Below are 22,352 nucleotides of genomic sequence, written 5' to 3'. Positions count from 1 at the left end.
CAATTATCGGCGTGTTTGTTGTTTCTGTGATGATATCATATGTGTTCAGCACCGGTCCCGAGCCTACGATTGATTGCTCGGGATGCCTTCGATTTTTGCCTTTTCTTGCTCAGTTTATTGTTCTTTGATTTCCCCCTTACGTTGTATTAGAGTGGTGTTTCGGATGCTTTTTCTGGCTGGCTGTCTTCGCGTTTATTTTCAGGATCTTATGTCTCAACTAAACATGTGTTGAGGATCCGCCTGTGTTCCAAGAGCAATTTAGCCCTATACCTAATGAAGACAACTTTTTTTTATCGGGCGGTGTTAGATACCCCCTGTAGTCAGTGTTCGCTCCAATTGTCCCTTGAGTGAGTTGAGCTCAGCACCATGAGGGATGACCCGCTATGAGTAATCTCACTGGCAGGATGAGTCGAAGGCGCAGCACTAGACCAGCATGAGTCATGCTGCAGGAAAAGCCAGGGTGATCTGGACCTGACAGCTTCCCAGGCCCTTGAATTATACATGAGTACATGCGTTCAAACCATTAAGAATAGTAACTCCTTCGTAGCGAAAGTTGTGAAGTAATTGGAAGTGTGAAGAGTTCCGACAAGAGTCCTGACCAGCTCTCGGAGGCAAACCGCCGCCACCCGAACCACATTCACTCGTTCGTACTTCAGGAACGAAATCACTGTTTGAGTTCCACCAGTTTCTGTTGGTTTTTAAGTGGCGCCCTCCTGCCTGATTTGAACTCGCCTTCGGTCTCCTTCTATAGCTATATTTGAATCGATCAGCTCACAGATTTCCATTCCACTCGAGCGGAAGCCCATCTTCGATCTTTTCGCGGCAGTAATCTCCTGCTTCTCAAGTTCCTTATCAACGACAGATTGATCTACGCTTTCCCTATTTTGTACTCGGCCCTTGATTGGTGCTGTTGCATGGACGTGCTTTCTCCGCGTGCAATTTCCGAACTTAACGCCTCTGTAAGGACCTTGGAGCCAACGATGTCGAACTCTCCAGCCCTCGTGGCAGACAGCAACAGCACTGCCCCGCGCACGAGGTCCAGACGCGGAGGTAGAGGGCGTGGTGGCGATCGCAGTCGTTCTCACAGATCTGCACCACAGACACAGGCACAGGCACAGGCACAGGCACAAACACAATCTCAACAACAAACGACAGCACACCCGGCTACGAACCCCGCATTGCAACAGAACGAACCTTCTGCGACACAGACTGCGCCCGACGCAAACCATCCACCAAGAGGACCGAGGGGAAGCCGAAGAGGGGCGAGAGGCGCAGGCGCACAGTCGAATGGAGGCCGACGACATGGTCAAGCACGCGGCGGTGCTGACCACTCAGCGGTCACTACTGGGGGGCGAAGATTCGAGGGTCGACTGACCAAATCAGAGCAGTCAGAGGAGACTCAAGATGTCGATCCCCAGAGCGCAGGCGCGGAGGACATTGCTGGATTGAGAGCAGATGCGCCAGCATTCGTCCCAGGAGGGCCAGCCGGAGAACTACCTCGACAAAGTGGACGTGCTCCTGCGAGTGGAAAGGGCAAATCGAAAGCGAAAAACCCAAGCCAGCCTCGATCCGCGCCCCCTCCTCCGCCTGCGCCCAAGATTACGACGAAATCATCGGCACCGGACATTGCCACTCGAATCCACGAAGACATCGCTCACAACCTCTACGAATGTCCGATATGTACATCTGAGTTGGGCAAACGGTCTCGTATCTGGTCCTGCGGATTGTGCTGGACGGTTTTCCACTTGAGCTGTGTGAAGAAATGGTCGAGGAACGAAGGCGCGGCGGCTCAGGATGCGGCGCGTCGCCGGGGCGAGGAGGGCGAAAGCAACGCTCCTCGTGCTTGGCGCTGCCCGGGCTGTAATCTGCCGCATGAAGTGTTTCCTTCCTCTTACTCTTGTTGGTGTCAGAAGGAGGTTGACCCACGCTCATTTCCTGGTCTCCCGCCCCATTCGTGTGGACAGACCTGCGCGCGATCGCGAAAAGGTTGTCCACACCCTTGCGATGCGACGTGCCATGCTGGTCCATGCGCTCCTTGTACTGCTATGGGTCCGACCCAGGATTGCTTTTGTGGGAGGAACTCATCTACGAAGCGTTGCCAGGACACCGACTACGATAATGGATGGAGCTGCGGCGAGATATGTGGCGATCTGCTGCCTTGTGGTGAGCACACCTGCCCACGGCCGTGCCATGAGGGCCTCTGCGGTGCCTGCGAGGTCAAAATCGATGCGCGCTGCTATTGCGGGAAATCGCAGTCTGAGATGCTCTGCAGTTCCAAAGATGAGGAGTTGGATAGTGAAGCCCTGCGCATCAGCGAAGACGACGGCGGGGGGGAGCTTGAAGAATGGGTTGGATGTTTCAGTTGTGGTGATCAGTGCAATCGACAGTTTGATTGTGGGCTACACTCGTGTCAAAAGTCCTGTCACGCCCAGGATGCGCATCCCGCTCATTGCCCCCGATCGCCCGATGTCGTGCTTTTCTGCCCGTGTGGGAAAACATGTCTAACCGACGTTGCGGGTTTTTCGCCCCGAACTACTTGCGAAGACCCCATTCCCAATTGCTCGAAGCCTTGCGGGAAGTCCTTACCATGCGGACATTCCTGCGAGCAAGTCTGCCATACCGGATCGTGTGGGCCTTGTTTGCAGAAAGTCACGATCTATTGCCGATGTGGCCGCAATGACTTCCGGACGACTTGTTTCTCGGGAGACTTTGAGCCACCTCAATGTTTCCGTATATGTAAAGCTGGCTTGCATTGCGGTCGCCATGCGTGCGCAGAGCGCTGTTGCCCCGGCGAACAGAAGGCAATTGAGCGTCAGGCTATCCGGCGAAAGCTCAAATCCCATCTTCGACCAAGCGACGAGGATTTTGAGGCTGAACATATCTGTACCCGGGTCTGTGGCCGTATGCTGAAATGCGGGCGGCACACATGCCCGGAGATCTGTCACAAAGGGCCCTGTAACACTTGCAGGGAGGCAATATTCGAAGAGATCTCGTGTAACTGCGGTCGATCTGTCTTGTATCCGCCTCTGCCCTGTGGGACACAGCCTCCAGCTTGCTCACACCCCTGTGAGCGCGTTAAACCGTGCGGTCACCCGCAGACGCCCCATAATTGCCACACCGACGATGAAAATTGCCCGAAATGCCCGTTCTTGACAGAAAAGGCGTGTCTGTGCGGCAAACGTGTGCTGAAGAATCAGCCGTGCTGGCTTACAGATGCACGGTGCGGACAGATTTGCGGCAAGCTCCTCAAGTGTGGCTCTCATACTTGTAAGAAGAACTGCCATCGACCGGGTGATTGTGAAGATGCTTCCCAGCCTTGTCAGCAAGCTTGCGGGAAGACTAATTCGCTGTGTGGTCACCCCTGTTCTGACCAGTGTCACGCTCCTTATCCGTGCCCCGAGAAAACCCCCTGTTCATCCATGGTCGCAGTAACATGTAGCTGTGGACGACTTCGACAGGAGCGACGTTGCAATGCAGCCAAGGCTGTTGTGACCAAGGGCCACCTCCAGCAGGCGCAGCGACTTCCATCAGCGTCCCCGCTGGCGTGCGACGAGGAATGCGCCCGCCTCGAGCGTAACCGTTCTCTGGCGTCTGCGCTTGGCGTCGATATCAATCCGACGACGACTGTTTCTCAGGCGCTCACCTCCACCAACCTACCCTATTCCGCTGAAACTCTCGATATTTACCTCCAGCTTTCATCGTCGTATCCTCTATCCACTCTACAGTCCTATGAATCGACCCTCCACAGCCTCGCCACGAACAAGAATCCAGCAAATCGCTCCACCCGCTTCCAACCCGCCAAATCTCCCCTCCGTGCCTTCGCACACTCCCTCGCCGCTGACTGGGGCTTTGCCAGTGAGAGCTTCGATCCGGAGCCTCATCGCCATGTGTTTGTTCTCAAACCCACTGCCTGGACTCCCCCCCTTCTGGGGATGGGCAACGGTACCACCATTGGTATTGGCGGTATGAGCGTCGGGGAATGCGTCAAGTTACGTGATCGCCAACGCCTCAAGGAACAGGAAGAGCAGCGACTCGCTGCAGCGGAAGCAAAGGCCCAGCGCGAAGCTGCACGGGCCCAGCAGAATGCGAACGGCGAGGGCGGCTGGGCGCAGGTCGCAGCTTCAAAGAGAAGTAACGGCCTTGGTAGCTCGCGGAGCAGTACGCCTGGTCTCCAAACACCTGGTGGCAGTTCTTGGTCTACCACTATGTACTCTGCTCTTGCGGGTGACGATGGCAGCGCCTCATGGAATTCCCCCGCTCCGTCCCAACCTCAAGCTAAGAAGGAGAAATTGGTGTTGCGGTCGGGTGTGAAGCAAGTGAGGACTTCCAGTGCGATTATTGATGCGAGTCGTGGCGAGTCAGTGCGGGATCCTAAGTCGGATGGAGAAAAGGAGGATGCTTAATTTATCGGCTTGCTCGTGGATGGAAGAGCCACTTTTATCTCTTGCATACACAAACAACATTCGAATGATGCCATGCGCGAGGAAATGACCTCTTCATTTACTTCAATCTCTCGGTTCCCCTTACCATTCGCTTTGACTACTTGAAAACGTTCACGACTTTAATGTTTTTCGCTGCTGTTCAGCTTTTTCTATGGTTAGCGTGCATAGCTGGCCGGTCGTGTGCTTAGTTAGAATGACCAAAAGTCGATAGAATCGGGATTTGGCAAATCAATGTCACTTCGTGTCTATTTTGAGATATAAACATGCTCTGTTATTCAGGGTATGCCGTGATCTATCGCTAGTTTTGTCATAAAGATATATTGTATACCTAGGTACCTAGCTACAAGTGCCTCAGACACCCATACAAAACAATGTGATACTCGCTGTAGTCACTAAGTTAGCCAGGCTGACGTACCTGGCTGTAACGTTATGTACCTGTACTGTACCTGTACTAATTTAAGCATAAGCAGACAGTTAGTCAGCCCCAGTGGGCTGACGAGCAAATCAGAGAAGACTACTTGGGGCTAAGGCCGGCTGCACCTTCCCAGCCGGCCGCTGTTCGGCACCAACTGCCTCTCCTCTATTTATTCCCTGGAGCGCAATCATCGCCTCAGCTCAAGGCTCGTGGTATGTTATTTCCATTTATTATATTCCGCTACTACATGAACTACCAAGTCTCACCAAATCGGTCCCATCCAGACTTGAAAGTTTCAAACAAGTTATTTAATCGCATCGAACTGCTTCCGCAACGAAGCATTTCGTTTCACATTCCTACTACTACTATTCATTCCGGTTCGCTCAACCGACCGTATGATACAGTAATTGTTGTCTTGACCGGGAGAACTTCAATTAGCCCCGAGGCATCCAATAGCTTTCTACTCTCCGGAGGATCACAGCATCATATCCCAACGCTGACTCCGGATTAAGTTTTTATCGAGTTTGAGTCGAGCCTAATGCCCTCGCGCCGCAGCCACACCAAATCCCGGAAGGGTTGCATTCAGTGTAAGAAGCGACATGTGAAGGTTTGCCATTTCTATCTCATACTAGCTAGCCGTGGCTGTCCTTGCGTGCTACTATCTCAATCCCATCTTCCCGCCAACCGGATACCCTGGGGTTCACTCAGCGGCCGTTTAGTCTCTGCTTCCGACCAGAAGTTGACAGTTTAGTCGCTGACAGTAGTGCACAGTGCGATGAAGAGACGCCTCGATGTGGGTTGTGCAAGAAGAGAAAATTGGATTGCACGTATCCGTCCAATGATGCGGATGGTCAAAACCCTTCCACACCACATGAATCACCCGAGGCAGTATCCGGCCCAGAAGCAGATTCGTCGCAGACGCGAATGCTCGAAATGAGATTATTCCATCATTACCTTACGGAGACATACATCACTCTCTGTCAAGGTCGCCTCGACGCACACCATTTCCAAGTCGTCATCCCGCGAATCGTGGTGTCCCACCCATTCCTGATGGACAGCCTTTTGGCATTATCTGCTCTTCATCTTGCCTATCTGGAGCAGCATGACAACCGGTCGTGGCTGGAGATTGCTTTGAAATATCAGAGCCGCGCCTGCTCAGCCTTCAGTCGAGTCTTGGCGGACATCTCCCCGGAGACTTGTGGGCCAGCTTTTATCTGCTCCATTTTCATCATGCTGTGTGCAACGGCGTATCCTTGTGTTTCCGAAGACAGACAGACATTCGAGCCGTTGTCTCATGTACTAGAGATTCGCCAGCTCATTGCTGGCTGCGCACTCTTATTTGTGCAACTCAACGGCATGGAGTATCGGGGTGACTTGCAAGGATGGTTGAAATGGAAGGACGATGAAGTCGATCAGGATGGCAACCCTTATCAGTAAGCCTCACCCTTCTCACCTCTGACCTGATCTGGGGAGTTGACCTTCTTATAGAGTTCGGGAATCCCAACTGAATCTTCGGAGGTATGTTACTTTCGCCTGTCTGGCAGCAGTTACTTCACAGATGCTAATCTACTTCAAGTGCAACCATGGATTCCTTGAAGGGCGTTCAAGAGAAGTTTAACAGTATCGGTGGACCAAATCAGGCAATATACCTGGCTACTTGGCAGATTCTTCATGAAGCAATCAAGAGATGGCCATTTGGCGGCCCGAACGGTGGTATAATCGCATGGCCTATCAATATTAGCGAGGCCTACATCGATCTACTCAAGCAGGGTGATTGGGTGGCTCGTATTCTGTTTCTACACTACGGCGTTGGACTGCATTTGCTCTCAGACAAATGGTTTGTCCGAGACTGGGGCCGTCGTCTCATCGAGACCGTTCTACAACCGGAAGATGAGATTCCCTCGATCTGGGCCAGCACTATCTCGTGGACCAGGAGCGCAGTTGAGCTCGAAGAATGATGGGGTTTTATATGTGTCAGCTTGGACTCAACCAGCCTCAAAGGCTTTAGGTTCACTGAAAAGAACACGATTCATGGCAGATCAGGCCTTGAACTTGGTAAACTCGGTACGGCAAAAGCAAGAGCAAGGAATATTGTCATTACGAAAGACGTGCGGCATTGGTGCTCCAGTAGACGTTCCGAGATGGTTGAAAACTGACTTCGATATATCTGGATTTCTTCTTTCTGCTTGAAAGGTGCATCCGAGACCTTGTCTCAATCCAAAGGTGATTCTCTGGGTACGGGCCGCCCGGGAATTACCTCATGACCTGGGACATTTTCTTTCTAAAAGTCTTCCAAACGCAGTCTACTCACTTCTAGCATTGACGAAGGGCGCTTCTCGTCAGTATCATCGTTCGGAATGATCAACAAGAGCCCCAAACTCTCTCTGACCCGAAGAAGTATGGTTGTCTTTGCAAAGCGTCACGGCTACCATACTTCTTTTCAAGGGCGCTCACGAGGACAAGAGACGCGAGGAGAGGCTTATCGCGACCTCCCGTTGCCCCCAGATAACTTTTCGAATGACCAGTCATAATCTCTAGCGTGGCCAAAACCCCACTCCAGGTCAAGGTGCATGGTTGACAACAGCAGAAACTCTCCGGCTTTCCGGAACCTGAGCCCTGGTTTGAAGAATGCATCAAGTCGGACCAAATTTTTGCTTTGCTGAATTCAGAGATTTGATTACCCCAAAGTATGCACGTCACGTTTCAAGATGAAATTTGATTGGATGAGGCAGGTATTGCGCCTTTGGATGAGCTTGGTGTGCCATCGGGTGACCAGGCCGAAGTGGCGGTTCGGATTGCTGTTGGTCGAGGCTGATAAGGAACCAGGCATGCGGGACTCTGCAGGAAACTAAACTGTCGTGGTCCTTATCGCCGTTGGAGTCAGTCCGATAATGGGGGGAAGGGGGTGTGAATGATCAGAGAGCCCTCGGCCTCTTTAAATCAACATAACCGGTTCCGAATCTTCTTTGCTTCGTATCCTTCACTTGTCATTCATACTTTCAACCTGTATCTTATCCTGCCTAAGCTAGGCTGACTATTCCGATTGTCGATCCCCGTCTGTCTGGCATCTCGGGATTATAGTGGTAGTTCCAGGCCCATCGTTCTTTCCAGTAACCGCATCCGGCCACCAAGTATACTAAACATGCAGGGTTGCAAACCGGATCTCATCGACAACCAAGATGCAGAGAAGCAGGTACTTAGACGAAGTCCTCCCCTGTTCCAAGAATTACTTCTGGTCTCTAAATCCCTAACCTGCATTTCTCTCATAGCCACTCCTTGAGGCCTTGGAACGCCCGGTCGCGTGCACTCAGTCGGCTTTATCGCACGATAAACCCCGGAACAGGTCGAGAATGTTCCGTATCCTGCGATTTACCCTGCCAACCACACTAGTCTTAATTGTCTTGGTCACACATCTGCCGAACGTACTCACGTCGCCTCTCGACTATGCGACTCGTCAGCTGAGCTGGGACTATGAGTTGGAGGACGGCAAGCGTGGCGCTGTAGCGAGTGAGAGTGCAATCTGCAGTCGCCACGGAACCGATATACTACTACAAGGCGGGAACGCTGCTGATGCTGTGAGTTTCTGAAGTCTATTGACTTAGACGATACGGAGATCCCGCGTGGCAACGATCAGTTGAAAGTCGTGCTGACCTGAAGGCCGGTAGATGGTGGCAACGATGCTCTGCGTAGGGGTTGTGGGTTAGTCATTCCCCTTCCCTGGCGGTAGTGGAATTTTTGGAGCTAATTTGTCTTGCGCCCAGGCATGTATCACAGCGGGATCGGAGGGGGTGGCTTCATTCTAGTGAAAGACCCTAACGGCGCGTTCGAGTTTATCGATTTTCGCGAAACTGCCCCAGCGGCAGCATATGAGGACATGTTTGTCAACAACACGGAAGCAGCTGTCACTGGGGGTCTTGCAAGGTACAGCTTCTCATCCCACGATGACAGACCTTGATACTAACAAGATTTACAGTGGTGTTCCAGGCGAGCTTCGTGGTCTTGAATACCTCCACCAGAAGTATGGCTTACTTCCTTGGCCAGCCGTTGTTCAACCAGCAATCAAGACCGCGGATGAGGGCTTTCCGGTTGGCCCGGATCTAGTACGCTACATGGCTTCCTCGATCACCGACGCGGGCGGCGACGACTTCTTGTCTAATGACCCGACATGGGCAATTGACTTTGCTCCCAACGGAACTAGACTCGGCCTCGGCGATACCATGACACGGAAGCGTTATGCCAGCACCCTCGGGATGATCGCTAAGAAGGGCGTTGATGCATTCTACTCGGGATATATTGCAGAGACGATGGTCAATGCGGTACAAGCAGCTAATGGCACGATGACTCTTGATGACCTTCGTAGCTATGCCATCGAAATCCGGAACATCTCACAGATAGACTATCGTGGATACCGAATTACCAGCACCACTGCTCCATCTAGTGGAACTGTTGCACTGAACATACTCAAAGTTTTGGATACCTACGACAGTTTCCTCGCCCCAGACAATGTGAACCTGAGCATTCATCGGCTGGATGAAGCCATTCGGTTCGGATATGGACTGGTACGTCTCACCTCCTTCTAGACAAAATATGTCAGGCTCTGTGTGACTCTGGGCTGACTCTATGATAGCGAACAAACCTGGGAGACCCTGACTTTGTGGACGACATGGGAGAGTACCAGGGTAACATGCTTGAGCAATCTACTATCGATGAAATCCGGGCGAAGATCTCCGACTCTAAGACGCAAGATATAAAAGCGTACGACCCGCGAGGTATTGAAAGCTTGGATACGTGCGTACCTCAAGGACACGCCTTCTGAGCCAAGCTAATGGTGTCTGCAGCCCGGGGACCTCTCATATTGCTACCATCGATCACGAAGGTCTTACTGTATCTGCAATCACAACGATTAACTTGCTTTTTGGGAGCAAGATTATGGTCCCCGAGACAGGAATTATCATGAACAACGAGATGGATGGTAGGTGAAGGCAACCAGACCTTATATCTTCTCTGCTAATTTACTTCTCAAGACTTCTCTATTCCTGGCTCATCCAACTCGTTCGGATATGTTCCCTCTGAGGCGAACTTCATCCGACCTGGAAAGCGCCCGTTGTCGTCCAGTACGCCAGCCATTGTGACTCACCCTAACGGTACTGTCTTTTTCGTGGCTGGCTCGGCGGGCGGCAGTCGGATCATCACCGCGACCATCCAGAACATCATCCACGCTGTTGATGGTGGTCTCACGGCGGCTGAAGCTCTGGCTCAGCCCCGTCTGCATGATCAGCTGATCCCCAACCAGGTCACGTTCGAGTATAGCTACAACAACGAGACCGTGGCCTTCATGAAGGCGCGCGGGCACAACGTGACATGGGTTGCACCGACTCAGAGCTCAGCGCAAGCAATCCGTGTTCTTCCGAATGGAACCTTTGATGCTGCTGGGGAGCCCAGGCAGCTGGACTCGGGAGGATTTGCCGTCTGATCGAGTCACTCGTTACCTACGCGGCCCGCGGTCCGGGACTGACCGTCACATACTTTGAATACTGGAGACTAAGAAGTATATACAAGCATATAGAGCTTGGATGTCATCTCCTTCAAGAACCCCGACCCACGGATCTACTATGCGATAGAAATTCATAGATCTTGACGATAAACGAAACGGAGAGCGGGGATGTAGTCGATCTGATCGAACTCGACAAGAAAGGGACGCTGAACTTGGTCAAAGAAGTCAAAGGGTGCACCAAAAAATGAAATCACTTCGTACAGTTGACTTTTTGTAGTACGTAGTATGATGACGATGATGGGCGCCATCTCTTCCGCAGCCCAATGCAGCCTGAGGCATCCCGGGATCCCCGCCGGAAGCGGTGATGCCTGAGGTGTAGGTGTCGAATGTACCGCTAAGTTTCGGTGGTGAGATTGATGACGATAATTCTGTTGTTGTTGTTGGTTGGTCTCAATCACAACAACTTCCATTGATTGTCCTGGAACTCTTATCTGCAGTCGAGACCTGGTCCTTTAAATGACCGATCACTTAATTTGTCTGTACTAATGTGTGAATTGAGGTGGTGCTTCATGCAAGTAGTCTAGTGAACCCCTCCTCGCTGCCCGCTAGAATATTACGTAGTTACTGTACTAGTCTGGTTAGTGGCTCTCTAGTCCACAGTTCATAGGGAGTTTCGGGGACCCTTCATCGGGTTGCAATAATCAAACGAGTTGGAGAGGAGTCTGCGGGGAGGAGTCAATCAGTGTGTCTCTTCTATTTCTTTTCAGTCTAGTCGCTCTCACCGCAAAATCGATCCTCCCGCCAAATCTCCTTCCATGCACGGTCACTGCATCTGCAATTCTCTCCTTCTTTGGATCATTAACGTTAACTCACTATACTGCACGATATTCCCACAATTGATTCGTCGCTTCTCTCTATTTTTCTGTTCAAGCGCCTGAACTATCTTCCAATTTCCGCCCTCCCCGACCCTTATCGTTCGTTTCCCTCCGCGCCCCTCACGGGATGCTGCATCGGTTGCAGCAGCCCCCTCGGTGGATTGACACAGGCGCCTAATTGGGCATTCGACCACTGGGAGTTGCGTTTGGTTCCAGATCTCTTAAGCGCCAGACGACGAAAGTCCGTCCGGCTCTCGGATCATCTGGATCTCCTTCTCGCATTGTGACACCACACAAACTCTTTCTTCTTTTGCTCGCCGTGAGAGCCGTTTAGCTGGGCCTCTCATCCCGCCTTCGCGATCTATAACTCGAGGTAACTACTACAAACACAATACAACCCGATCGAAAGCGAAAGAGTGGGGACGAAGAGCAAGGAGACAAGGGGTTGTGTTGAGGGGGGAAGATTATCTTCCAACCTTCCATATCCACCTCGATTCGAAGCCTTCCGCCTGATTGCACACCCACACCCACGTCATGTTCCATCTACCGTTGAGACCTAATGACCGAGATCGCGACAGGGACCGGACTCGCAAGGCATCGACTTCCTCGAGCGTCTCTTCCAAATCCAAACAACACAAGCACCGCTCGTCCCACGGACCATCGTCTACCCGCTCCCCAACCAAGGAACGACCTCCCGACCCTCCCACGGACCGCTCCTCGACCCCTTCGCTCTCCGCCTCTAACACCAGCCAGCAACGTCGTGCCTCAATGCCCGGCATAGACAGCGCCAGCCGTTCCGGCACGGCGTCCTTCCTCGAATCGAGAACCAGCCTCCCTTATCCAACCTTCTCCAAGGCTCACAGCAGGGAAGCTGTCGGCAAACCGAACATCCCGACCCCAGATCCGACCGACCTGACCGACCAAGGCAAAGAGGCAGCTGACGGAGGAAGCCATGATCGATCGGACAGCAACAAGCATGCGCCCCCGAGTCCCCCATTGACGAGCGTCGACCAGCAATCCCGCCAAGGCAGCACGGTCTGTGATAATAAAGACGCGAAGAATACAGAGGAGAAACCGAAGACCAAGATCCGGATTCGAGCCGAATCCACTCGCTCGTCCTCGAGTCTGCGGTCAAAGAAGGATGAAGGGGCCAAGTCAAGCAAGACAGTGCGATCGGATTCGACGAAAACCAAGCGCTCCAGCCATGACAAGGAATCGCCGTCTCGCACAGCTAGCCGCAAGTCCTCCAAGAGCAAGATCATGGAGGAAACAGCGCCGCCCAAACGACCCTCCAGTCGCACCGCCACGACGCCGCCACGCTCCCCAGCAACCGTACGTGACATTGGTCTCGAATCAACAAATGGGTCGGAGGCTACGACGGTCGCGCCCGCGCACCAGTCTACCACGTCCCGCAAGGTCAGAAGCCCGGAGAAGCCGCCTTCTCGTACCCAAACACGGTCGTCTATGTCTCATCGCCCGGGGTCCGCATTCCGGAGCCCAGTGGAAGATGCATACGATTACGGGCGGCCTCCGACCGCGAACTCAGCCTACGGAGCCCCTCCGCCTCCGCCTCCGCCCCCGGAGGTGCCTATATCCATCCCGAAGGTCGACTACCTTTTGCAGCACGGTGGCTTAGATCATCGCGCGCCAAAATCACTCCTTCAGAGTTTGAGCGGCTCGGAAGCCGCGCCGTATCCCCCAGTGCAGCCGCAACTCGTGGCGAGCAAGATTTTCGAGCCTCTCAATCGGCTCCTGGAAGACTATCAGCATGTTATGACGAAGAACGGCTCACTCGCCGTTGCAACGGGATATCGATCAGTAGCGCGGCGACTTCTCGACCGTTTGGAGGCCGTATTTGCTCGCGATATCTCGTCCGAATCATGCAATTGTCTGATGTGCGAACATGAAGAACACGATGAGCGCCCAGCGGGCGTGAGCTGGGGAGAGGTTCTTGAATTGGTATCCGGCCGTCGCGAGCTCCCCAACTGGCCACCCTTCAGATTGTCTCCGACGGTCGTGGACCCGGATTGGTCAGGTGACGAGCACATCCCCATGCAGAAACTGGATATCGACGTGCCAGAAGAGTATCGGGAGCATTACATTCGGCAGTCACGTAAGACGAAAGTGGCCGTCGATAAATGGCTCAGTGAGCAGTCTGGTGGAGGCACAAGCGCACCCGATGAGGTTGATGATGAGACCTTGACGTTCGCCATCTTGACCCATCTGGAGCCCGAGGAGCGGCAACTCTTCTCTGCTATCCTTGGAATCAGCTCTACCTCACCTACACCGCGGCCCGAGGGACAGTCACGCCCCCGACCGACTCCATTGGTGTCCTCGACTCTGGCGATTCAACGACTGTACCGACTGTCATCCCCACCGCGGGACCCTGAAACTGCGATCTACATGCTCAACAACCCTGGCATGCACCATGTCCTAGCCACCCTAGCGGCGATCAGCGACGATGAATGGGACATTCTCATCTCCGGTCGCTTTGACGGGTTTCTACGCAGTGGCGCCGAGGACTCCTTCCCGTCCGGCTCAACCCCCTCGCGCTATAGCAGCACCCGGTCCAATACCCCGTTCACGACGGGTGGTATCTCGCGGGATCCAACGCCCAGCCAGCTGGACGGAGTGTCCCGACCGGCCAGCCAGCCCTACGGCACGTCCCCGTCTCCAGCCCCTGCATCATTCGGAGGCCCCATCGCTCTCGATGAGGAAATGGAGATCGCAGCGCTGGCGGAGATCGAGCGAGACATCTACCTGGGGATGGAGGCGCTGGAAGATGCCTTCGAGGCCCTGCATTGCAAGGCCGAGGTCGTGCGCCGGGCGCTGCGCGAGCGCGGCGCCGGCCTCTCGATCGCGAACCAGAACCGCCGCGGCTCCTTCGTCGAGGCCCGTCTGGGCACACCCGCCTCCGGCTTCGGGCTCTGGGAAAACGGCGCCGACGACGACTTCTTCTTCGACGATGGCGTGTCCCTGGCCCCGGATGATTCGGCAAGTAACATCAGCTCTAACCGGCGGCGTCGTCCGAAGCGGCGCACGGAACGGCGGACCCCGGCCCCCGTTGAGGAGGAAGACGAGGAAGAGGCATACGACAGTCGACGGGGAACTCGAAGGAGATAAGTTGGGTCTAAGTGGTTAGGTCCTCCTACGTGTGTTTTGTTCTCCGGGAGCAGTGGACCATCGGCGCTGTTTCCTTCTCGAGTTTTTCTTTTTCTTTGCATTCTGCCTTTACGATTTGTTTTTGTGTTTTGTGTTTTGTTTTTTTTTCTCAAATACAGCGTTAACGACATTTGATGAGCAATGGGGATCTTATTGATCAGATCAAATTTCCCCCCCCCCCCCGCGACGAATTGCATGAAATGAATCGACATGAAGAGGATGTGATGGAATGATGGAATGGTGGGATGGTGAGGAACGGTGCGTTAATTTAACCTCAGTATCTAATGTACCTACCCACCCATGGTGGGTGTGGAGAGAGAGAGAAAGCATGGATTAGTATTCATTTTCCCGACAGCTAAAGGGAAGGAGTTGAGCTGTACATGAGGACAATTGATTTGATATGACTCTTGGATCTTTCGACTCTTTTCGATTCTCTGTCTTTCCTCTCTTGCTGTTGTCATGTTCTCCGGACATCTAATGTTTTTTTATTTCCCTGTGTATTCTAACAGGCATTCATGAGTCAATGAATATCATGTTCTATGCGTGATGAGCTGGTTTGTGCTTCGCATGGGAGCTTTGATAGAAGTTCCGGTCTTGAGGTTTGGGTCTTTCGCTCCAGGGCTTCCCGGTTCGCCGGGTCCTCACTCATTCACTTTGTCCCCGTTCAGGCAGGTGAGCCCGGGTCCCAATTTTGTGTGCCGTGGTATACGAAAGAGGGTGGAGGAGGGAGTTGGGGTTTAAGGGATGATAGCTAGTTGCTCTGCTCATCTGAACATCCCCCCCCCCCGAGTTCCACAGCCCTAGGAGATTTTATCGGCCTAGTAGATTAACTGAGGTGGGCCGTGGAGAGCCTTAGAGTTTCAACAGGGGAGAGAGGGTGACTGAGCAAAAGGGTTAGGTTGGGTTAGGGTAACTAGGCCGAGACTACCGGATCCACGCCTTGAGGTCTGATTCATCACGGGGTTTCTTTATTTGGACCTTCTTCTCTGGGGGGTGATGTGAGGATCATCAGAGCTCGAGTTTGGAATCGGATGGTTCTAGGTTGAGGATGATCGACGTGCTGTTGTTGCACTGGACCCTGACCCTGACCCTGACCCTGACCCTGACTCTGAGGCTGATGGTGGGTTGAGGTAGACTTACTGCCTGGAGTGTGGACCGGAGACGAAAGTAGTAAAGGGAGGGTGGGGGTTTGTTGAATACAAAGGGGACAGGCTAGATGGGGAAGAGGCTCAGCTCAGGACACACAGGAGACCAGGAACCATTTTTGAGTCGACTGGGTGCTTAGTATCCGGGATGGGGTGGTGTGTCCATGTTCTTAAAGTCTCCTGTGTTGATGGAGAGGGAAGGTGCTCGCGACTTTGTGGATTAGAAGAATGTGGATGTCTGCATTGGTCTCGCCGTGTGAGGTCTCGTAGATTGGCTAGGGTTTGTCAAGGAGACAATTTTGTGGGTGCAGCGTGTAAAGTGGCTTGAGGTACTTGGCAGATATATGATCAGTCCGGAGTATACTCGTGCTCATGTTGAGAAGATAGAAAGAAGAAGAGGTGATGGTGGAAGGACCCGCCATAGCTCAACGAGCATGAAACCAAAGTTGGTCGATAAGATAGGATTACTTCACAGGCCACATGGCTGCGTGGGACCCTGATCTCATTCAATACGAGAGAGATCTCGGAAGCTTTCCTTCAGCCAGGCAAGGAGGTAGACAGACAGACAGACAGACAGACAGACAGACAAGACGCAGGTCCGATCGGAAGCTGCCGTGCAAACAAACTTCTCCCTGCCTCCCTCCCCATTGGGCTCGACTAAAACTGCCGTCGGTGCCGCTAGTGAAAGTCAAAGAGAATAGCTCTGGGCCCCGTCTTGGGGTAAACTAGTAGTTATGGGAGACTATGGGAATTTCAAATAGAGTTTTTCTCTTTTGACCCATCTTCCGCCCTGTGGAAATTATCTCAGGTGCTGAGAAGGGAAATTCGGTGCAACCACCTGTCGGGGTCTTGCCGACAGAGAAGATAACATTGACATTGTATCATTTGGCTGAAGCATTGTCATTGGCGCTTGTTCTTTCCGGGGAGAAGGGGCAAAGTTAGATGTCCCGTGTCTACTCGTGATAAATACGCGAATTTTGTTGGTATTTTGTCTCTTCGGTTTTGGTTGAGGCTGAGGAGCCCTGAGATCGATCTTCGTGTGGGAAAATCAGGATGTGGTCCATGTGCCGTGTTTGATCCACTGCTACCACTGTTGAGGATGCGATGGGAAAGCCCACAAGGCACAAGCAGTTCGACCACGATGCGATGCGGTGCGATGCGATGCGATGAGATCCAGACCCACACAGTGTGCAGAACTTCGATTCAGGGAACCATGTCGATCCGCGAGCTTTGACAGTTTCTATGTCGACGATCATCAAATCCAGTGCGGATGCAATGCCGAGTCGGAGCTGCAGGGTTGAGATATCCGGTACTATGGATGTGTACGCTCGCAGCAGTTCAAGGTAGGTTAGGTGGGCTCTCGCACCCACGGCACGCACGACGATTTTACGAGGCCAAAAGTTATCGGCAATAACTGCCGATGTCATCAGTCAAGTCCTGGGAGGAAGATTAGCCACAGTGGCCATAATTGGATTAGTGTCTCTCGAGAGGTTTTATGGAGGCCTGAAGCAATCGGACTTGCCGCTTGGAACCAGTTGTCTTTCTCTACTCGAACCGGTCGGGATGATGCCAGACAGGCCCGAACCAGCGGGCAGCATTCCATGGAACCTGCCAAGAATTGCACGTTGATCCATGCACCAATCAACTCGAATTCGAAAGGGGTCAAGAAAGGCAGTCAGATCACAGGAGGCTTTTACTCATAGCAAAACTCCTATCGTGACTCCGTGAGGTTGCGGGATTTATCTGCATTGTGTAGCGGAATCCATAAGGATGGACTAGAGTATGGGGTGCAGCAGACTTCGGGAAAGGTGCCAACAATAGAAAATGATTGTCGCTCTTCGGATGATGTGGATCTGGGCTAGTCACACCCTATTTCCTAACGACGACAATGATGCGCGGCTGAAGAAACCGCAGATCTGGCTGCAGTTTATCAAAGAACTTCTTTTCACTAGTGTTGTGCTCGTTGATGTTGGGAGATCAATTTGACCACCGATGACGGCCGCATCACAGATCAATCAATGCACCCACCCTCTTCGACTTAGGATAACTTTTGAGAGAGCTCATAGGGCCAGCAAGCCGGATTACTGGTTTAGATGCTGCCCCCTCACGATTTTAATAGAGGTGATGAATGGGTCTCGAATCGAGCGGCGACATTCACCACCCCTCGGAAAGAATTACTCCGAGCGGTCACAATGAGAGCCAGTTGAGTTCGGTCTCTTGCAGAGTCACAGGTGCCATAGGGTGCACCATGTTTTGCCAGATCCCCCAGCTACCAGACCTCTCTCGCTGGGTCAACCATGGTATCTTCATCTTGACTGAAAGAGCAGAAGGTGGAGGGCAGAGTTCGTGCAACCAGATAGACCAAGTGCACCCCATGTCCATGGACTCGGGAAGATTCCGAAATCATCCTTGTCCCTTGCATGACTAGCAGAGTTGAATAGATCAGAGCTTGTATGCATGTGTACGTACTGCTGTAACTAGGAGTTTCTGGGGAAGGTTGAACACCCAACTTGGAACCAACTCCATGGTGTCGGTAGAGGAAGGAACGTTCAACAACCGAGATCGGCATTCAAGCCATAGGGCTCTTATTCCAGCCAAGAGACAAGGGGGGAGCTACTGCGTAGTGTACCGTGCATGTGAATCTGAGTAGGTGGAAAGGGCAGAAGGAGCATATCTCTGTGGGTATTGTACGAAGAGAATGCGGTAGTACAAGGCCATATTGATGATTTTTAAAGCCGACCAGGGATTGTGGTGCATTGGGACAACTGACAGTCTGATACTGATACTGATGCATATGCGAATGTACAGTGCAGTTCTTGGACGCTGTCAAACTGGCCGAGCCATGCCCAGTCGGTTGGCTCAACCGAAGAGACCAAGGCCTCCTGTAAGTTACTGTCACTAGTACTGCCCGCATGTACTCCGTATGTACATGCTAACCCAAAGTGTAGGCTCCACGAGCGTGAGGCAAATCGTATGCAACGTTATCAACAGTGACAGCTTATTTGTTCCTGCGGCCTGGAAAAGTGGGGAGATGCCAAGAAATGGTCGGGGATAACCGCCCTCACCCCATACCAAGAGTAAGTAATCTCCGTCCGCTCCCTCTTTCTTCCTTTCTCTCCCTCTCCTTTGTCTTCCTTCCCTGATAACTACGCACTACGCACTATCAGTTAATAATCAATCGCCGCTAATCCCCATTGCGAGAATGGTCCAGCCTTTCCCTCCTTCATGTAACCTTCCTGGTGGCGGACTAGCCACTTACGCCAGGAGACAAGCTGAGACAATGGGGTCATACCACCACCACCACTGTTTTGCTACTCAGAGAGCCTAAACTATGCGATCGCACAGTCCTATTCTTATTCTCAACTCACTCGTTCATCCATTCGCCTTGTGCCAAGCCTCCGTATTGCCTCGTACGGTAGTTCCAGAGACAAAAACTTACTCGAGTGCCCCCAATCGGGGAGGTCACGTCTAAAGGCTAGGTGTGTGCATGTTTGAACTCAAGCCGTGCACGCTCTTGTCACTCGAAGCACTTGCCTGTGGAGAAGCATTTCACATACCGCGGTAGACTTTCCGAGACTCATTCAGTCCACACGCGACAATCTAGCCTCAAGGTGACGACGGGCTTCGAGTCAGACCAACGTGGATTGGGAAGGCGATCGGCGTCTCAGCTGGTGGGGCGGGCGAGTTTCTGGAAGGCGACAGCTGGACAGGCACTCACAGGCTCACGATTTTAGCTCCCCCTAAGAGGGCATCTCTGGTCTCTGCCCTCACCGAGATGGGACAAGCGAAAGGCAAACAAACTCTGGTCTGGGGTTGTGGCTGCATCCTGCCACCTGCATCGACGCGACATCTCAAGCCGCGGTAATCGATCCTGCCAATAGACATAGAGACTGCTTCCTCATCCCTGCTCATCCTTCAATTTACCCGACGCTCAGACTCAACTCCAATCTCCGCCGGCAAGGAGGGGAGCACACAATAGACAATGCGGGCATTATTATTTTGTTAGTAAATGGTGGTCAAGACAATTCAGTCCCGTCTACCCGTCGTCCACTCTCCGGATGCCTTCCGTCTCTTCCTATCCGTCTGTTCTCCACGGTTGTCCCCTATGCTTGGCATGGGGCTTGCTGCCAGGTCGCTGAATGCGATGTTCCCATGGCCAAGGTTTCAGGAACCACTTCTCACCGGGCTAGTCGTCTCTCACTCACTCCGTCCCTAGGAGGCTAACGATTCCGGGTGATAGCTTCTGGGCATGAGTGAGCCTGGAGGATATGATGGGCAGCTAATTATCAACTAATCCATCAAAAAGCTTTACTAGAGGCCCATCTCCCCACAATGGTCCACTCGCCGTTGCCGGTAGTTTTAATCCAGTCCATACCGTTGTGGCTCGTCCCTCTTCGACCGCCACGGAGAATTACTATCTCCCCCTCCTCCTCCGTCTTCCCTCTCATTTTTACTTCTAGGAACCTGTGATAAGCGTTTCTCCTGGATTCGGAAAGCGTGCAACGAGTGTTCCCCCCCTGATCTGAGCTCTTGCCGATTATTGCACCTTCTGGTCTGTTCACAACAACTCAAACTTTGGGTCAATCCATCGAGCGTCGAGTACCCACGATCCTTGCCCCTTCAAAAGCGTCGTCCTTCCCTCCGGGGCGCTGCTACATCACTAGTTATCTACTTGAGGAGGGGGATGTGAGAGCAGTGCATCCGGACTCGCCACGTTCAGAGACGTTGCAATAATGAGCCTTGTTCAAGTACTGAATGCTCTGGGAGCATTCGAGGATGATAGCCACGGTCTCTCTCCTCGTACATACTTGAGGGATGGGGTAACGATGGACATCGATCCGCTTCCGAGCACTCAGCGCAAGGGTCTCATTGCCGTCTCGGTCATGGCCATTCTCTCATTTTTAGCGACACTCGCTCTGATCTCTTTCATCACCTATCGACTCGTTTTCTGGCGGGGATCTTATGCACGGTATATCGGTTACAATCAATACATCATTCTGATCTATAACCTTGTGTTGGCCGATCTGCAACAGTCACTCGCTTTCTTGATTTGCCTCAAGTGGATATCGGAGAACAAGATATCGGCCGATACTGCTGGATGTTTTCTCCAGGGTCTCTGGCTACAGATTGGCGACCCGTCTAGTGGTCTCTTTGTGCTCGCGATTGCTATTCATACATTCCTTTTGGTGGCCCTAGGTTATAAACTGAGCCATCGGGTCTTTGTGGCATCTGTGGTGGGAATCTGGGTCTTTGTCGCCATTCTGGTTATTATTCCACTCGCCTCACATGGGCGTTATGTGTTTATTCCCTCGGGGGCCTGGGTAAGGACCGGCATCCACAACAAGCGGTTGTGTTAATCTGACTTGTTCGTTAGTGCTGGATTAGCGAAGACTACGAAGCGATGCGATTATGGACACATTACATCTGGATCTTCCTGGCGGAGTTCGGCACCGTATGTCTTTACGCAATCATGTGGTTCCAACTCCGCCGCCGCATCAAGCAGTCCGCGATTCTGGGCAATAGCCACATCGAGAGTCTCAAGCGCCTCCGTCGTGTTATCGGATACATGGTCATCTATCCGATCGCCTATATTGTGCTCTCCCTTCCTCTTGCCGCCGGACGCATGGCCACCGCACAGGGAGATGCTCCGAACGTCGCTTACTTTTGTGTCGCCGGTGCTATGATCACCAGTTCCGGCTTGGTCGACGCTTTACTGTACACCCTGACTCGCAAAAATCTCATCCTGGAGTCGGAACCCAGTCACGATAACAGCTACAAATTCGCCAGCAGCAAGAACCGCAAGACGGACAACAATCATCTGACAACCATCACCGCTGACCCCAAATACAACCGTACCGACATCAGTGCCCTTCGCATGGCGCGCCACGAGGAAGAGGATATGGAGCGCACCGTACGCGACGGCTCTACCGACAACATCGTTCAGCCCAGCGGAGTCGAGCTGTCGACCCTGGGCAAGGTGTATCAGCACACGACGATCGAGATCACCAGCGAACCGGCCTTCCCAGTAGAGGGCGAGGCGAGCGATCACTCAAGCAAGGGGTCATTCGATGGCTCTCCCGACAGAGGCAATGGGCAAGCAGCCCGCATGTGGGGAAGATAGAGACCGCAGTGGCCGGCCGCCCCAACATGATGCCCGTCCGATTGCCCGGACTCCTTGACGCTTTGTATACTCACATCTCCTTTTTCATACCATAAATTTAATTTCACGTCCATCTTTCATTCTTCACCCTGACCTATTGGGGCTTGAGACATTCATCCCCTGGCTATTCCTTTTTCTTCCATTGCCGGGTCGATTGTCAGCGCCCCGACCGATACACAATACTTATGCCCATGTATATATTGACCTTCTGATACATGAATTCCAGACATATAACGAGATACACAAATTTATCATGGAAGTGTTCCTGTCATTTAGAAAGCACCATGCATTCCCAACGTCATGCTTGCTAAGCTAAGGGCCGTCCTTAAACAGCGCTGTTTTTCAACCTCTCCCCGTAGTCAACTGGGTTAGCATTTACTAAGTCATGCAGAGTGAGGTCATTCTCGACTCAAATAACCTACCATAACCAGATGTCTGGGTAGAGCCACCGGGATTGTTAACTTTGTGAAAGGTCCTACCAATACTGAGAGAATCCTCCACTAAGCTGAAGTACAAAAAGAAAAAAAAAACGAAAGAAAGAAAAAAGAAAAAAGGAAGAAAAAAAAGCAAAAGCAATCTGAAAAAAAATATACGTCTCGATGAAATCTCCTATATACTGCATATTTCAAGAACATATGATGTAGGATATATATAGATAA

General features: G+C 52.4%; 6 protein-coding genes across 6 annotated transcripts; 5 read left to right on the top strand and 1 right to left on the bottom strand.

Moving 5' to 3' along the window:
* Positions 1–914: 914 nt before the first annotated feature.
* BO95DRAFT_491374 (putative NF-X1 finger transcription factor) lies at positions 915–5,575 on the top strand (the record flags this gene model as incomplete). The annotated part of the gene is made up of 3 exons (XM_025590640.1): positions 915–959; positions 1,101–4,316; positions 4,904–5,575. 3 exons carry the CDS (start codon positions 915–917, stop codon positions 5,366–5,368), a joined length of 3,726 nt encoding a protein of 1,241 aa, XP_025444661.1. The 3' UTR covers positions 5,369–5,575.
* BO95DRAFT_69315 (uncharacterized protein) lies at positions 5,283–7,017 on the top strand. Its single transcript, XM_025592145.1, has 4 exons — positions 5,283–5,575; positions 5,629–6,290; positions 6,346–6,375; positions 6,434–7,017. Exons 1-4 carry the CDS (start codon positions 5,396–5,398, stop codon positions 6,813–6,815), a joined length of 1,254 nt encoding a protein of 417 aa, XP_025444660.1. The 5' UTR covers positions 5,283–5,395; the 3' UTR covers positions 6,816–7,017.
* Positions 7,018–7,745: 728 nt separating this feature from the next.
* BO95DRAFT_69168 (gamma-glutamyltransferase) lies at positions 7,746–10,406 on the top strand. The gene is made up of 8 exons (XM_025592142.1): positions 7,746–8,050; positions 8,127–8,432; positions 8,523–8,556; positions 8,619–8,778; positions 8,831–9,416; positions 9,485–9,645; positions 9,696–9,829; positions 9,882–10,406. The coding sequence occupies exons 1-8, from the start codon at positions 8,000–8,002 to the stop codon at positions 10,328–10,330; spliced, it is 1,881 nt and encodes a 626-aa protein (XP_025444659.1). The 5' UTR covers positions 7,746–7,999; the 3' UTR covers positions 10,331–10,406.
* Positions 10,407–11,290: 884 nt separating this feature from the next.
* Positions 11,291–14,513, top strand: BO95DRAFT_69209 (uncharacterized protein). Its single transcript, XM_025592144.1, has one exon. It carries the CDS (start codon positions 11,761–11,763, stop codon positions 14,347–14,349), a length of 2,589 nt encoding a protein of 862 aa, XP_025444658.1. The 5' UTR covers positions 11,291–11,760; the 3' UTR covers positions 14,350–14,513.
* A 1,861-nt stretch (positions 14,514–16,374) lies between these two features.
* Positions 16,375–17,311, bottom strand: BO95DRAFT_69187 (uncharacterized protein). The gene has a single exon (XM_025592143.1). The coding sequence runs from the start codon at positions 16,958–16,960 to the stop codon at positions 16,487–16,489; it is 474 nt and encodes a 157-aa protein (XP_025444657.1). The 5' UTR covers positions 16,961–17,311; the 3' UTR covers positions 16,375–16,486.
* Positions 17,312–20,008: 2,697 nt separating this feature from the next.
* On the top strand, positions 20,009–21,956 carry gprC. The gene is made up of 2 exons (XM_025592141.1): positions 20,009–20,854; positions 20,908–21,956. The coding sequence occupies exons 1-2, from the start codon at positions 20,267–20,269 to the stop codon at positions 21,652–21,654; spliced, it is 1,335 nt and encodes a 444-aa protein (XP_025444656.1). The 5' UTR covers positions 20,009–20,266; the 3' UTR covers positions 21,655–21,956.
* The last annotated feature ends 396 nt before the right edge of the window (positions 21,957–22,352 follow it).

The sequence above is a fragment of the Aspergillus brunneoviolaceus genome, assembly GCF_003184695.1.
Source record: "Aspergillus brunneoviolaceus CBS 621.78 unplaced genomic scaffold BO95scaffold_17, whole genome shotgun sequence".
NCBI lineage: Eukaryota > Fungi > Ascomycota > Eurotiomycetes > Eurotiales > Aspergillaceae > Aspergillus > Aspergillus brunneoviolaceus.
The sequence above is the reverse complement of the archived record's forward strand: the minus strand, read 5'-3'. Positions and strand labels throughout refer to the sequence as shown.

Coding starts and splice junctions, on each gene's coding strand:
- BO95DRAFT_69315 (XM_025592145.1), top strand. CDS start 5,396: ATGCCCTCGCGCCGCAGCCACACCAAATCCCGGAAGGGTTGCATTCAG. Junction 5,576..5,628: donor GTTCACTCAGCGGCCGTTTA/GTCTCTGCTTCC, acceptor AGTAGTGCACAG/TGCGATGAAGAGACGCCTCG. Junction 6,291..6,345: donor CAGGATGGCAACCCTTATCA/GTAAGCCTCACC, acceptor ACCTTCTTATAG/AGTTCGGGAATCCCAACTGA.
- BO95DRAFT_69168 (XM_025592142.1), top strand. CDS start 8,000: ATGCAGGGTTGCAAACCGGATCTCATCGACAACCAAGATGCAGAGAAG. Junction 8,557..8,618: donor GCTCTGCGTAGGGGTTGTGG/GTTAGTCATTCC, acceptor TCTTGCGCCCAG/GCATGTATCACAGCGGGATC. Junction 9,646..9,695: donor GGTATTGAAAGCTTGGATAC/GTGCGTACCTCA, acceptor TGGTGTCTGCAG/CCCGGGGACCTCTCATATTG.
- BO95DRAFT_69209 (XM_025592144.1), top strand. CDS start 11,761: ATGTTCCATCTACCGTTGAGACCTAATGACCGAGATCGCGACAGGGAC.
- BO95DRAFT_69187 (XM_025592143.1), bottom strand. CDS start 16,960: ATGACATCGGCAGTTATTGCCGATAACTTTTGGCCTCGTAAAATCGTC.
- gprC (XM_025592141.1), top strand. CDS start 20,267: ATGAGCCTTGTTCAAGTACTGAATGCTCTGGGAGCATTCGAGGATGAT. Junction 20,855..20,907: donor TTATTCCCTCGGGGGCCTGG/GTAAGGACCGGC, acceptor CTTGTTCGTTAG/TGCTGGATTAGCGAAGACTA.